The 16,220-nt window shown below is 39.7% G+C and overlaps 1 protein-coding gene across 3 annotated transcripts; it reads left to right on the forward strand.

Annotated features, from left to right (window-relative positions):
- The first annotated feature begins 885 nt into the window (after positions 1–885).
- Positions 886–15,769, forward strand: SFPQ (splicing factor proline and glutamine rich). 3 transcript variants are annotated; one of them, XM_019658865.1, is made up of 13 exons: positions 886–1,806; positions 2,529–2,717; positions 3,017–3,318; positions 3,419–3,514; positions 4,047–4,243; positions 4,343–4,427; positions 4,762–4,879; positions 5,224–5,272; positions 5,353–5,474; positions 7,895–11,071; positions 14,210–14,255; positions 14,821–14,909; positions 15,681–15,769. In XM_019658865.1, exons 1-10 carry the CDS (start codon positions 997–999, stop codon positions 8,030–8,032), a joined length of 2,106 nt encoding a protein of 701 aa, XP_019514410.1. In that variant the 5' UTR covers positions 886–996; the 3' UTR covers positions 8,033–11,071; positions 14,210–14,255; positions 14,821–14,909; positions 15,681–15,769. The 3 variants fall into 3 exon arrangements, with proteins under 3 accessions (XP_019514410.1, XP_019514402.1, XP_019514416.1); XM_019658857.1 differs by having other exon boundaries at positions 7,895–14,255; XM_019658871.1 differs by lacking the exon at positions 7,895–11,071.
- Positions 15,770–16,220: the final 451 nt, after the last annotated feature.

Here is a 16,220-nt window from a genome sequence, read left to right on the forward strand (position 1 = left end):
ACACACACACACACACACACACACACACACACACGGCAGCCCATGGCAACCCACTGCCACAGGGGCTGCAGCCCAGCTCCAGATCGAGCTGCTGCCCAGCATCCCAGCTGCGGAGGGCACTGTCACTGGCCCTCACATGTGGGATCCGAACCGGGGCCCTCTGGCGTCCCAAGCCAGCTCTCAACCATCGCGCCACTCGGCCGGCCCTAATATTGTAATTTTTAAAGTATGTTAATATGTCCATAAAGTGTTTAGCAGAATTTCAAAAAACGTTATAGTCCCCATTATTTAGGGACATAAAAATCAAGGACTTTCTTTTTTTAAAAGAGTGCACTCACTTAAGCCTATTAAAAGTTTATACTGCTAGATAAACCTGCATTGCAATTAGGTTCCAAAATGAAATCAGTGAGATTGTGTATGTGAAATCGGTAAGATTTTCTTTCTCAAATTGCCCTGGCCCAGGATAAGGTAGAGTAGATAGCAGGCACTTAATTTATGCTTTTGAACCAGAGACCGTCTGTTGTTTCTAGGCAAGGATACCAGTGGACTGCTCCCAGTGCAATCAAGAAAGAAAAGGGCCTTTTAACATCTCTCCCTCGGAGCTCATAGAGCCTTTGCTATTTGCTTTCATGGGAAAATTGGTCTAGCGAACGCATTCAAATTTCTCCCAGCAAATCACAGTGGCCTACAGTCAACTCCTTTTCTGCTCATTGGCCAACTGACAACTTCAGCTACCCATTCTTCCCGCCTCTCACCCATGAGCCAATAGAAAATATTAGCGCTTCGTAACTTTGTGTCATAAAGTACAGCACTTGCAATTGGCTATTGGAGCTACCGATCAAGAAGTAGGCGGGGCCACGCCAGCTGGCCTATATAAGAAGAGGACAAAGACGGCGCGCAGCCTGTGTCATCCGCCATCTTGTGCAGAGCAAGGTGGCCTCTACGTTTCCTGAGCGTCTTCTCCGCTTCTGTCTCGACCGCCCCTTGATCACAGACATGTCTCGGGATCGGTTCCGGAGCCGCGGCGGTGGCGGTGGCGGCTTCCACCGGCGCGGAGGAGGCGGCGGCCGCGGCGGCCTCCACGACTTTCGCTCCCCGCCGCCCGGCATGGGCCTTAGTCAGAACCGTGGACCCATGGGTCCCGGCCCCGTCCAGGGTGGCCCCAAGCCCCCGATCCCGCCACCGCCTCCGCATCAACATCAACAGCAGCAGCAGCAGCCACCGCCTCAACAGCCACCGCCTCAGCAGCCGCCGCCGCATCAGCAACCGCCGCCGCATCAGCAGCCGCCACCGCCACAAGACTCTTCTAAGCCCGTTCCTCAGGGACCCGGCCCGGCTCCGGGAGTAGGTAGCGCTCCTCCAGCCTCCGGATCGGCGCCTCCCGCTACTCCCCCGACCTCTGGGGCTACCACAGGGCCAGGCCCTACCCCGACCCCGCCGCCCGTTGTCACCTCGGCGCCGCCCGGGGCGCCTCCGCCCGCGCCGCCGAGCAGCGGGGTCCCTACAACTCCCCCTCAGACCGGGGGTCCGCCGCCTCCACCCGCGGGGGGCCAAGGGCCGGGGCCAGGGCCTAAACAGGGTCCAGGACCCGGCGGCCCCAAAGGCGGCAAAATGCCAGGCGGGCCGAAGCCCGGCGGCGGCCCGGGCCTAAGCACTCCTGGCGGTCATCCGAAGCCGCCACACAGAGGAGGCGGGGAGCCCCGCGGAGGCCGGCAGCACCACCCACCCTACCACCAGCAGCACCACCAGGGACCTCTGCCCGGCGTGCCCGGAGGCCGCAGCGAGGAGAAGATCTCCGACTCGGAGGTGAGTGTCTCCCGGAGCTACAAGTCGGTTTCCCTAAGATGGCGGCGACCCACTCTTCTTTCCCCTCCCCCGCGTCGGCTTCCATTTTGTCGGAGACCGGAAAGGCGTCTGAGCGGTGGGCGGGGCGGGATGCGGGAGCGAGGGGCGGACCGCGTGGGTCCGCCAGCCGGCCCCCGGGGATTGGCCTCGGCCGGCTGAGGACCGAGGGAGGCGGCCTGAGGAAGGACATGAGAAGCTATGATGACCTCTGTGAAAGCTAGAGGATCGTGGGAATCGGAGTAGAGTGCAGCGTGAAATGTAGGTTTGGAGAGATCGGGATAACGAGTTAAACGATGTGAAAATCGCAGGCGCAAGTGTCGGGGACAACCGGATGTTGGTCGTTTTCTCTATTCATTTAATACCTTAGCATTATTGTCTGCTACGATTTAAGTTTGTCAGGACGTTCAGCATATAGGGCTGATGGGATTGCTGATACAGAATCTATTCTGTAGAGAGGTTTAAGTGTCAATTTTCAAGAATATTTTGAATGTTTTAGGCTGTTTGATGTGAGGATAGGGATTTCGTTGGAAATCCCACATATATAGTAGAACCTCGCTTTCACTTTAAACGGAACAGGAGAGTAACGCAATTGGTGACATCCAATTTGGGAAAAGCAAAAATGATTGGGTTTCCCTGCTTGCATGGGTCACTGGTATCTGAAAATGCCCTTCTTTTTTCATTAGGGGTTTAAAGCCAACTTGTCTCTCTTGAGGAGACCTGGAGAGAAAACTTACACTCAGCGTTGTCGGTTGTTTGTTGGGAATCTACCTGCTGATATTACGGAGGATGAATTCAAAAGGCTATTTGCTAAATATGGAGAACCAGGAGAAGTTTTTATCAACAAAGGCAAAGGATTCGGATTTATTAAGCTTGTGAGTTTGATTCTATGTTTAATTAAAAGTCTGTTTTTTGCTACTACATATGTACTGGTTTTTTAACCAACAAAAATAAGTCTTTAAAACTTTCATCATTACAGAAAAGATGCAACTGCTGTATAGTGCATAAATGTCGGTATCTAAAACAAGGGGAGTGGGTGGGTAACAGTGAAGAGGGCTGCCTGAAGATACTTTGAACTGGAGGAAGAATAGGAGTGGGAATTAGGCTTATGACAATTTGAGAGTGGGTATTAGTCAATTTTTGAGGTCGTTAACGTATGTCTGATAACTTTCAGGAATCCAGAGCATTGGCTGAAATTGCTAAAGCTGAACTTGATGATACACCCATGAGAGGTAGACAGCTTCGGGTTCGTTTTGCCACACATGCTGCTGCCCTTTCTGTTCGAAATCTTTCACCTTATGTTTCCAATGAACTGTTGGAAGAAGCCTTTAGCCAGTTTGGTCCTATTGAAAGGGCTGTTGTAATTGTGGATGATCGTGGAAGATCGACAGGGAAAGGCATAGTTGAATTTGCTTCTAAACCAGCAGCAAGAAAAGCATTTGAAAGATGCAGTGAAGGCGTTTTCTTACTGACAACGTAAGTTCTTGTGCTTATTTTACTAATTTCTATTCAACTTGTATGAGGAAGTTGCAATAAAACTGGAAAAAAGTTAAGATGGAACCATTTTTGTTATTAGAACTCCTCGTCCAGTCATTGTGGAGCCACTTGAACAATTAGACGATGAAGATGGTCTTCCTGAAAAACTTGCACAGAAGAATCCAATGTATCAAAAGTAAGATTGATAAAATTTGGGGACAGTTTTCAAGTTGAAGTGAGAACTTGTTCTAGTAATTTTTCAGTTTTTCTTAAAATGCAAAATTTTTCAAAATGGTTATGCTTAATAAAAACCTCAGGTTCAGAAAGTTTGAGGTCTTGAAGTGGTTATTAAAATGCCTAGCTTTTGTTTCTGAGGTAGGTATATTTCCAATCTTGCCTTGTTCTTATAACCAATAATTGCATGGGGCATGAGTTACCCTTATTTTTAAGGATGGGAAAATTTTCTTTGAATAGGAATTTTGCTAGAGGAAACAATTAGGAAACGAGGAAGATAAGATTTATCTCTAGTGCCCATGTTCTCTGTTACTGTATCATTCTTGGACATGTATTGTTTATGCTGTGAAGATAGTTTGTATGAACCAAGGTGGTCTTTGCCTCTTGGTATTCCTTACAAGTAATAAGCCAGGGGCAAAGACCAATGTTTTTAGGGGAATCAGGTGGTGTTTCTCTTGTGCATCCCAAATTGATTCATGTTTAAATATTGACAGGGAGCGAGAAACCCCTCCTCGTTTTGCCCAGCATGGCACGTTTGAGTATGAATATTCTCAGCGATGGAAGTCCCTAGATGAAATGGAGAAACAGCAAAGGGAACAAGTTGAAAAAAACATGAAAGATGCAAAAGACAAATTGGAAAGTGAAATGGAAGATGCCTATCATGAGCATCAGGCAAATCTTCTGCGTCAAGGTAAAAGATCCTCTGAATTTTGCTGAGAGGATCAGTTGCTTTTTGAACTTAGTAGAACCTCATTAATGTGAACCTAAAACAAAATTTTCTGATGTTCAGATCTGATGCGACGCCAGGAAGAATTGAGACGCATGGAAGAACTTCACAATCAAGAAATGCAGAAACGTAAAGAAATGCAATTAAGGTAAAATTTTGTTAAACTAAGTCTTTGCTTCTGCATTAACATTTAGAGAGAAGAAGTACCTAAATTTTACAAGTGACTCAGATGAAGTACAGAGAGGTTTGTCAGTGTTGGTGTAACACTTAAACTGGAGTAGTGTGTAAAAATTTTCATAAATAATGCTTATTTTCTTTGCCAGAATGCCTCTAGGGCTATTCTAGACTCACTCTCCAAGCCTTGATGTGTGTTTATTCTAATCTAGACTCTGTAAAGCTGTTAGGGAAACTAGCTTGCTTCAAATTGAATTTTAAAAGATGTGTATAACATTTTGGTTTATATGCTTGATGAACATTTCCAGGCAAGAGGAGGAACGACGTAGAAGGGAAGAAGAGATGATGATTCGTCAACGTGAAATGGAAGAACAAATGAGACGCCAAAGAGAAGAAAGTTACAGTCGAATGGGCTACATGGATCCAGTAAGTAAATTTCTATTGCAATCTAATTGGAGTTGTCTACAAAGCTTGTTGACACCTAGAATAAAATTTTACTCAGTTAAATACAACATTTCATATTACAGCCATTTTTCAAAAACCAAGTGTATTGTTACGATTGATACGCCTTACAGTTTTCATTGGTTGGGAAGAAGCTTTTAGGTCTTTTGATAATTGAATCTTGGTAACTGGTTTCAGAATATTGACTTTAAAATTGCCTTAATGAACCTTATTTTAAAAGTTAAAAACCATCAAGTTTGTAATTTCTTTATACTCTTAAGCATGGTATGTGTATAGTACAAGTGTATGAAAGAGATTTCTTTTTCCAGAGAGAAAGAGACATGAGAATGGGTGGTGGAGGAGCAATGAACATGGGAGGTAAGCATGAAAATTAAATTAGCAAAATCATTGAAGAGCAATATTCTGGTTGAGTTGTAACCAGCATTTTTGTTTTCTAGATCCCTATGGTTCAGGAGGCCAGAAATTTCCACCTTTAGGTGGTGGTGGTGGCATAGGTTATGAAGCTAATCCTGGAGTTCCACCAGCAACCATGAGTGGTTCCATGATGGGAAGTGACATGGTAATGTATCCTGTGGGACGTAGTACAAAAGAAATTCTCATTTTCACAATTTACGTGTGTGTTTTTTTTTTTTAAAGTAGGTGACTGGACCTCTTTTAGTTCCCCTATCATGTAAATCATAATGTTGAGGAATACTTTGGCAACATAAAAGAACTTGGTGTGTGGTAACCTAAACAGACATGGTTGCCAACGGGAAGTCAATGCTGTTAGTAGTATGTTGGAGTTATCTTTGGCAATAAGTAGACTTAGGTGCTTTTCATTATATTGCTTGTGTATTTTTGCACTCCAGCGCATGGCAAATCCCAAATTCTACATGTTAGGTAACGTACCTGATTATTCTACATCCAAGTGAGAGTAATCAAATGGCAAACTGTTGTTCATTAAGCTGGTATTTGCCATATGTATGATTTAGACTTGTAGTTTGCAGCTTCTAGGCATGTTTTAGTGATGTGTAGGACTTTGACCTATATTTGATGGGGCTTCTACCCATGAAAAGGGAATTGTTTAATGTTTTGACTCGTCGTTTCCCACCCGTTGGGCCTGTCTATAGGTATAACTTCTAAAATAAACTGACATCTCTATTTTGCTATAGGGTACCAAAAATTAGTGATAATTTTAAGCATACTAGTTGTGTGCATTTGATCTGAGCCTTCTTGATACTATCATATTTTAGCTGTGCAAATATCCTGTCAGATGCTTTAGAACGAACAACCAAGTGAATTGGTACAAGTGGCTGTATTTAGGGCTTTACAAATCCTTAGGGAACTGAATATTGGCTTTAGAGGTGGGTTCAGAGAAGTGTTCATTTTCACAACTGAATTGAATCTGATTAGTTCACCCATAAGCTTTTGGCAAAGGAAGGAAGCTACAGTATGTAACTCACTAGATTCATTTTACAGATAGGAACATAGGATTTAGTATGGGGCCTCACCTGTTTAAAATCCACTTATGGCTTTTTGGGAATTAGAACCATAAATAGCTGGTTGGGTTAAATGTAGTGCTGTTAGCTTCTTCAAACTGAATTTTAATAATGTGGGTAACAATTTGGCATATGGGCTTTCCTAAAAGGCAGATTGTAGGTATGTACACAAATTTGTAAAATTTAATTTGATATGATGTTCCCACAGTTAAGGTTCTATATTCCATATAACGCTCCTCCAGTTTCTAAGATGTTGTAATGACATAATCTTGAAATCTCCAAATTTTCCTTTTTGAAATACATAGTATAGTGTGCTAAAACCCTAAAAATTTTTAGAATTTTGAAAAATAGTTTAAAGGGTTGATATTTAGTCTTTTCAAGCAGTCCTATAATACTTTGTAAGGAACATGTTGAAATTATGATGTATAGGAACAGTTAAACCCTGATGCCATTTTTGGGTTTGTTTTATGTTTATTGGAGTAATACTCAGTAACTGATCTATTTTAAATGGAATTTGAAAGATAATCCAGGCTGTGGTGCTTGCATATCTAGAGGGTTCTTCTGTTTGGGTACGTAGCTTTCTGAGACTAGAAGTACCTAAAACTAGATGGAAAAATGAACTGCTTTATTGCAGTCGTTTAAGCTTGGTATTAGGCTGTTTGGGAGATAACCCAAAATATGGAATCATAGCTAAGTAGCAGTGGACTTTTCAAAGACCTAAGGGAAAAGTTGGGCTGTTATGGGGGTGGGCTGTATATTCAGTCAATTTGCAATAATACAGAACAGTACTGTGAACATAATTGTCTCTGGTTATATAGTGATGGCTCTGAAGGTGGTATACCTGTGAGAATATGGCAACACATGTTCTTTTAATCAAGTTACTGTGCCGGTTAAGTGACTAAATCTATTAGTCTCTTATGCTTTTTCTTTTTGTAGTCTGGTAGCATTTTATTAAACTTTGAACCTCTTAAAGAGTTCTGCAACTTAGCAGATGTGTCTTAAGATCTTGAAAAGCACAAGGTTTCTTATGCAGCACATGCCACTAACTGGTGAGTAGGTCTTCGTCACTTCATTGAGTGAATTGAATCTGTCTGGTTGGGCTTGTTAGGCTTACTTGGAAATTAAATTTCCTGTTCAGACCTTGAAAGTGAGAAGTTTGCAAGCTTTTCAGTGGGTTAATCGGATGTGAAATTTCTTAAACTCATTTTGGAATGGGTTTTCACATCTACACTAATTCTTAAATTTTTTAGCACTACAGGGAAGATCTGTTCTTTGAAACAGGTGTATGAGAATGGCTCAAGTGGGAACATACCACAAGGCATGTATTATCGTAAACTAATTTTCAAATTACCCTTTTTTCCTTTCTATGTTCCCGGTACCTGTGGATCGACTCATTGGTGATTGTATCGACGAACGTTGACTACGGAACCTTCTAAAATATTTACTTAACACACATGGACATCAACTACATATAATGAACTGTTAATTACTGTTCCAATAGCGTACTGAGCGCTTTGGGCAGGGAGGTGCGGGACCTGTGGGAGGACAGGGGCCTAGAGGAATGGGGCCTGGAACTCCAGCAGGATATGGTAGAGGGAGAGAAGAGTATGAAGGCCCAAACAAAAAGCCCCGATTTTAGACGTGATATCAAGGCTTTCATTCCAGTTTGTTTTTGTCTTTTCTTGTTTAGATACCAATCTTTTAAATTCTTGCATTTTAGTAAGAAAGCTACCTTTTTATGGATGTTAGCAGTTTACTGACCTAATATTTGTAAATGGTCTGTTTGGGCAGGTAAAATTATGTAATGCAGTGTTTGAAACAGGGGAATTTTTTTCCTTTTTATTTCCTTTTTTTTTTTAACTGTATAATGTCCCCTCAAGTTATGGCAGTGTACCTTGTACCACTGAATTTCCAAAGTGTACCATTTTTTTTTTTACTGTGCTTCAAATAAATAGATAAATAGTTATAATATTGATTTTCAACTTTGCCATTCATGCTTCTATGCACATTAGGCTAGGTATTCCATTTTGAAAGCATGAGAGTGTCTAGACCTTCAAATGGCACATGCCATTTCTGGGAAATGTATTTGTAGGCTAAGTATTGCTTTCTACAAATAAGTACCCCCTTGTTTTAAAACAAACAAATGCATACTGAAGTAGTTCCATGATTTGATTTGTTTGGCATTATAGGAAGCAAGTGGTGCTAAGTACTTTCAAATGGTTATGTAAGCAAAGCTGAACTGTAAATCTTCAGGAATGTGTTTTAAGATTATGGAATGGGTGTAAGACTATTGGTAGGGGGAGAAAGTGGGTATGACTAAATGGATCTTTGATGGCCCTATGATCTATCCTTTCCTTGAAAGTTTCTGAAGAAAAAGTGGAAAGATAATTTTGTTGCATTCCTCCATTCTTGTTTTTAAGAGTTAAGTCCCAAGCCCTACAAATGGCTTGTACTGAACTTTTACATTTGAATTAAAGATTGTCAAACATGAAGTCTTTTCATGTATTACTTGAAGCGATTTATAAAGATGGGGTTTAGTCTGAAAAATTCAACTTGAAAGTAAGTATAGGGATCATACAGTAAGTAGGTTTAGATACATAATACATTTGTACTCTTTTACATCTTGTGCTACTTCTGTTGGGCAAGATCTATAGGACTATAAAAATCTACTTGCTCTTTTCTAAGAGTTAGTGGTGACTGTTAACAAATAGGGTTGCAGATAACCATTCTTAATTGTAAAATATTTAACCCGTTTTTAGTTTCCTTTTGATGTAGCACTAAATCTGGAGAGACTTGCTCATGCTACACAGTACAAATATAAATACCCCTCCAGCCATAAAGCTTAGCCATAAAGCTTGGGAGTGTTTTGATGGTGTTGTCAGTTTTTTGTCAACTTCATCGAACTTCCTTCCATTAGAAGAAGATATTTTGACTTAAAGTACATCATTACTGTTGTCTGTTAGTACAGGGGGACCTGCTTTCCCAGTATATATATATTGTGTATATATATATATATATATATATATGTTAGCAGAGGCACAGCTTCCTAAAAGTAGGTAATTGAATGGTTTGGCTTTGTTCTTATGGTTCCATTCAAATTTGTACATTATAGAACTCTTATTGTGGAATGTGTCTTCCTCTTCACCTTTGTTCTTGGTGCTAATTGGCAAAAGTAAAATTCTAAATCAATCCTTTGTTAAAGTGCTGAAGTTTAGTATTGTGCCTGAGTACAAAGGGGGAAATCTATTGTTGAAACAACCAGTACTTTTTGCATAGGAAACTGAATAATACTAAAAGTAAAACACTAGTTGAGTATAAAGGCATGTCACCCAATTCTGGTTGTGTGACTGACAGTAATGGTGTGCTAATTAAGGGAGAGAATCTCAGATACTGTTCATTCTGTTCACCAAGACACCTGGAAAATGGGTAGTTCTACCATAATGATATCAATGAGAGAGTTTTGTTCCCAGTCAAGTTATGAATTGTTGATACGTATTGAGATTTTCTGTACGGAAAACAAGGGTCTTGATTTGAAAGGAGTCCGTTACAATTTGAATTGTATGGTAGGGACTCCACTAATCATAAAATAAGGGGTGTTCATGGGACACCCATAGAGGGTGAACTTGTGTGTGTGGGGGTGGGGGCTGGTGGGAAAATGGGAAAATCTGCCTATAAAATTAATGTTTCAGTTTATTTTTCAGATTACATGCCTTTCTTTATAAGGGATGCTGGCACAGACCCCTAAAATAAGCTTGTGGTAGTACTGTACCTTTGAAGAGTGGTAAAAGATGCTAATGGATAATCTGCTGAAAGTTGTGGTTTTTGATAGCCTTACTGTGAGCTGTAGAATTGCTAAAACGTTGTTTAGCAAATAATGTTGCTTAGTTTCAACTAAGTTTTTTACTTTTATCACTGAAATAGTGTTCCAAGGGTTGTAAGCTACTCAAATAGACTTTCTATAAGTCTTGCAATGTATATGATAGCTTTTAGCCTAATGTGGTTCAAGTCATCTTAAAAAGTAGTTGCCTAAAAGCTGATGCGAAACTTGGGGTGGGAAAGGGAAGGTAGTACTTTCGAAGAATTTAGCCATTTTTCTCATTTAAAGAAATCACCTGCCCCCATTTTCCTCTTCTCCACTTTCTCTCATTATTGTTTTAAGAGGAACACATCCTTTTTAAATTTGGTACTCCTTTAAAAATTGCATTCTCTAAGAGAACCCAGGTATTTAATAGGTATCTTTATAAGCTTAACCCATTGGCTCACATTACTTAGTGAAATCATAATCCTCTTTGCTTAGAACACTAAACTCCTTTAAGAACTATAAACCCCACCACTCTTTATAGTAGATGTATCATACCACTAATATACACAGCTTATAATTTGGGAAATTGTAATGTTACGCCTGTGCAATTTTTATAAGTGGCATATTACGGCAGATAAAAATTTAGATACTTGGCTTTTCTTGGGCAAGCCACTAAGTTGTGGCGGAATGTTTTCTGGTGTTCTTGGACTGCAATTATGCACTATTAAAGTAGTGGCCTGCTACATAACTGCATTTAGCCAGCATTTCTGCAGTGCGTAACTGTGAGGAACGTAGTACCGCAAATGGCAATGGACATTAGGACCCGGATGTAGTATTCCTGCTTGCTCCAAGATTCTCATTGCCGACTGCATACAGGTAGGTAACAAGCAATATAATCTAACTTGGTGACTTGCTATGTACTTTTAATCCGTGGGCATTCTGACATCACACTTCTGACAATGAAATAACAGTGCAGCACCTAACACATGTATGCTAAAGCTAGCTTATCAAAACTGCGTGGGTTTGGGTTTAGAGCTGTAATTTGTCAGGCAGAATTCAGTGCTGTTGCAGTTCTCAGATAAAAAGTGCAAACTTGATTCTTTGGTATATCTGACTCAGTTGTGTGGTTTTCTTTAGTTGCTTTGTAACTGAAGATAACATGGAACACATCAGTGGTGTGGGGGAAAGGGAACCAAACCATACTTGACTCTCCTGCTAGAGTGCTTTTAGCATCTTCCCGTGGACTGTATAGCATGTGGTAATTAGTCTCTGTTGTAGCAAACTGACCTGCCCATAGGTCAGCAATATCAGTAATTTCAGAATGCGATCTTGGTAATTATTCTGCAGGTTGAGTGAATTAAGACTAAAAGTACAGTTTTTTTGTAATGTGATTTAAATTTTTTTTTTTAATGGGCTCCACGGAAACACCTTTGTTACTAACTTGGGCTTAGATGGGAATCTAACGTGAATAGTTCAAGTTACGTGATTTGTCTAAATATGTCTATACTCTAAACCTGGGGGAAATTGGTGTGGCACATTGACTTGCCTGCAGTTGAACACACTTTGGGAATCATTTCCCAATCATAAGACTTCGTCGTATTCTGTAGCATAACTGCAAATATTCAGAGTAGCTTTTTGATTTTGGTTCCCTTAGCTTTAGGGATGTGGTTATAATCCAAAATATTTAATTACCAAAAAATATATATATATATAAGACTTTAAAAACACTTTCTTTTGCTGGTTAGGACTTAAGCTTTGCATCAACTGTTGTTCCAGACCTCACCTCAACTCAACTTTGGTCTCTGAACTGGTTTTTAGCTAGCACGCATGAGAAATAGCTTTCATGTATAATGATTTCTGCTCTGTAACTGGAAAGTTTGGTTTACTTCGTATAAATGTGTGAAAACTTCATGACTGAGAATTTTCTTCCGTTGTATCAAGAAAAATGGCTTGCTCTTTGGCAAGCAATTCACAAGGTGGGGACAAATTTGTACTTCAATATGTAGTCCATTCAAGCAAATAACTTTTGACTCTATTAGATGAAAGTAAATGGTGACTAGTTTAGCTTCATATGAATAATACAATGCAAAGCAAACATAATGCTAGATATTAGTGACAATGGTGTCACTAAATTGGCATACAACCCTGATGGGGTTTTCCTGTGGCATAATCCATTAAATCGGTGGCCAGCACTGGCTACCGTGATTTAAAGATTGTTTAGAAATAAAAGCTCAGGTTCTATTTCTTAACAGTCATAACGATTTTAAGAGAATGTACTTGTTATAATATGGACTTAAGGAACATGATTGGGGTGGGGGGTTAATTTGCTTCATTCCGCTTATTTCAAGGTGACTAGGCTTTTGCACTTTCGAATGAGAAACCTGTGACTTAAGTTGATTCTTACTAGTTTTGATTTGTACGTAGCTATAATTTGTGAATCTTAGTACAGGGGGGTCTTAAATCACTCAGTTAAAAAACTGGGAATAAGTGGGTTTCAGTAATAACACTGCTGAGGTGCTTGCATTGTATTTCATAATCTTTTCTTCCTACAAACCAAAATTATTATTTTTAATGAGGATGGTCTGATGTTCAGAGGTGTGATGCCAGAATGCATTTTCGTACTGTTAGGCCATTGGAACAGTTAACAGGTGCTTTCTGAAAGATGAAAGAAATGCAATGGGTGCTCTTGACACAAGGTTGCAAAACCTACAAAGAATGCACAATAGTCTCACTTCCCAAATGAAGAGATGCGTGTGACTAGTTTTGGACTTTTAAACCTTAATGGGGGTTGCATGTGTCCTATTGTTAATCATTGTCAGCTGCAGTGACATGATCCATAGTCCTGCATTTACTGCCTTTCCCTTAATGATTCTGGACAGGTTTTAGAGAGCCAGGATGTTTGTTCTGGGCCTTACTTGGTTTTGGCTTTAGCTGATATGTTTCAGTGCTCTTGTCAGCTAGTGCAGTTCTCAAATGGCTGCCTATTAGGGAAAGAACTTGGAGGATTTGACTGCTCCTAATCATCTGTCATTGCTGCTAGATAATGATTGGCAATTTTTAAGACTCAACTGTGGAAATCGCACAGTTGTTGGTAAACCATCAACCATAAAAATGTTGTTTTGAACACCAGTGCTGAAAAGATTTTATTCCGAGGGTTGAAGAGGGAGGCTGGATGCAGAATAGAACAATCTGGAGAATGGGGGAAGAATGCAAAACGATATAGTATCCCTTATGGATGGTACATGTGCAACAGGGACTCTAATGCATATACCCTTGGCAGTAACTGATAATCAGGGAGAAAGAAAAACTTGAATTAAGGCTGTTCTTTCTGGTTTTTGTGCACTGTGGCCCTGCAGGCATATATAGTGAAGGTGAATGTTTTCTCCCTCAGAAAAAACTCAGGTTCCTTGCTGTCTGGATAAGGCATAGCTTCCCTGCCCTAACTTAAAACTCAGTGAGGACTTAGAGGGAAAGAATGAGGCAAATATATAGGATTGCAGGGTAACAACTGCATTGTTGTGTACTGGGGAATGGGGAGGGCACTCTTGGAGGACTGCTGAAGGTGGTCAGTCCACCTGAGAATGGAAGGCATACTTGAATGAGGAGCAGGGTATGTGCTTTTATGAAAAAAGAGGCGATGTTAAAACTTATTTGGTAAGGTAAACGTTGTCACATACCTTCACATAAGGGATAGTATATTTTGGGTTGCAGTCAAACTTTATATTGTGCTCAGACTGGTGGAAATAGCAGTTAGGCTTTTGTATTTTCAGAAGATACAGTTTTCATTCTAATTCAGGTGTCTGCTATATTTATGAAAGAATAATTTTAGATCCACCCCCCCATGAAGTTTCTTCCCTTTTTTTTTATTTTTATTTGTTTTATTAAAAAAAAATTGCTGTAACTTGCCCCCAATCTTGGTCTCTGGAATTTTACTCTTTAAATTTTGAAGTTAACTAGCATTTTCAAACCTTACACCCTTGTCTTTTATACTAACTTTTTCTTATTATTCTTTAGGTACGAATGATTGATGTTGGCTGATTGGAGTGCTTATTTACTTGAAGTAAGTTTCCTTAGAAACCTTAACCTTAGAAGTAGAGGACTTTGGGGTGTCTTTTTTGGGGTTTTTTTGGGTTTTTTTAAATGGTTAAATCTCATTTAGCTATGTGGGGTGAAACATTTGATTTTTAAGATGTTTTGTCTCTCCTAAGATAATATTCCTGTATTTCTGTGTTTTTGAAAATAGGTATGTGCATGTACCTATGTGTGTGAGTTGGAAAGAGAAAAGATGGAGAGAGTATTTATTACAAAACTGTCAAACAATAGAAGAATTGAGAAAAGGTGCATAGTTAGGTAAAGAAAACAATCATAGAGCAGAAAAGTGGGCTTGAATTAGTGGAGAAATGCTGTACTTTTAGTACTCTAAATTCAGCTTAGGACCCATTCATAAGTACATGTGGAAAAATTTTAGAACTTACCTTTGGTGTAGGCTGGATCTTTTTGAAGCAATACCATAGTAAAACAAAAAAACACTGATTGAAATCCAAACATAAAGTGTACACGTTAAATATGAATTAGAATGTAATGCTGAGCATGTTATTTTAATAAAATTATGTCTTTAATGATAGGCGAATAAGATATTTGTTCTCAAGACATCACACAGCGTGAGCCAGCCAAGAAGGAAAGCCAAAACTTGGTAGACTGAGGAAGTGTCTAGGTAAGTTACATGATCCTTACTCTGTAAACTGCCTTTAGAAAAAAGAACTTTTGAACAGTACAAAAATAATCACTTGTGTGTGAATATCTCATTTTCATCTCTTATACATTAAAACTTTTGTGGGAAATATTTTTATAGCACTAAAATACTTGTTTTAACAGCCTTCTGAGGGTGTAGGCCTTGTTGATTTGGCTCAAGCCTCAGAAAAACAGGGACTTTATAAAAGTAGGTATATATATTCACCTCTGTCCATAGCACCATGCAGAGAAGGGTTTGGAAAATTTGAAGTTCCCTCTTTTGCTTTTTATCTGTGTAGTTATATGGTAGCGTCTTCTACAGTTGAAAATAAATGAGAACAAAATATAAATCTAGATTGGTTGACAATTTTACAGGGTAACTCAACTCTGCTGTTCTAGCTGGAAAGCAGTCACAGACAGCGTATAAACAAATGGACATGGCTGTGTCCAGTAAAACTATTTTACAAAAGGGTGGCTGTGGATAGTAGCTTACTGTCCCCTTATATAATATGAATTGCATGTATAGCTAGGTAAGGTATCACTTAGGTTTAAAGAGCTCTCATAATCAGTTTGAAATTAAACAATCTTTGCATCTTAAAGCCGTAGTTATATGTATGTGAACTATTAATACCATATTCCTTGATTAATATTTCCTTGTTAGGAAGTTTACTTGCTTGGTGCTAACTGATAAATGAGAACTTGATAACTCTGATTATTACGTCTTTTGGGAGTAATCATTTCCTTTAATTGGCAGGATCAGGTGAACTGTCCAGGAAACCAGTGAGGAAGAGGGCAAAGAGGAATGAACAGCCTAATTGTTAATAAAGACATTTTTAAATCAGATTGTCCTTTTATTTGTTATTTTTAAGTAGGACTTTCATTTTCTAGAATTTTCCTATGTCATCAACTTGTTTCTAGTTTCTAGGTGACTTAAAAAAAGATGTTCCATATTATAGACATAGAACAGATTATATATAATTCAGAACTATTTCTTGAGGCTTTTTTGGCAGAGCTACTTAAATCTAATTACTAATCAATTAGATGGCTTTTCACTGTCCTAACCTGATTTGGCCATCAGTATTTTTAAATTGCCTTTACTGTTTATAGGTGTTGTTTTTTGTTTTTGTTTTTGTTTTAAAACCGGGAAACTTTTTCCAGGACCCGTCAGCTCCAAGTCAAGTGGTTGTTTAAATCTAGTTGTGGAAGGCGCAGCTCAGTAACCCATGTGGGGATTGAACCGGCAACCATGGTGTTATGAGTCTGCGCTCTAACAACTGAGCTAACCAGCTGTCCC

The sequence above is a fragment of the Hipposideros armiger genome, unplaced genomic scaffold (assembly GCF_001890085.2).
Source record: "Hipposideros armiger isolate ML-2016 unplaced genomic scaffold, ASM189008v1 scaffold_10, whole genome shotgun sequence".
Taxonomy (NCBI): domain Eukaryota; kingdom Metazoa; phylum Chordata; class Mammalia; order Chiroptera; family Hipposideridae; genus Hipposideros; species Hipposideros armiger.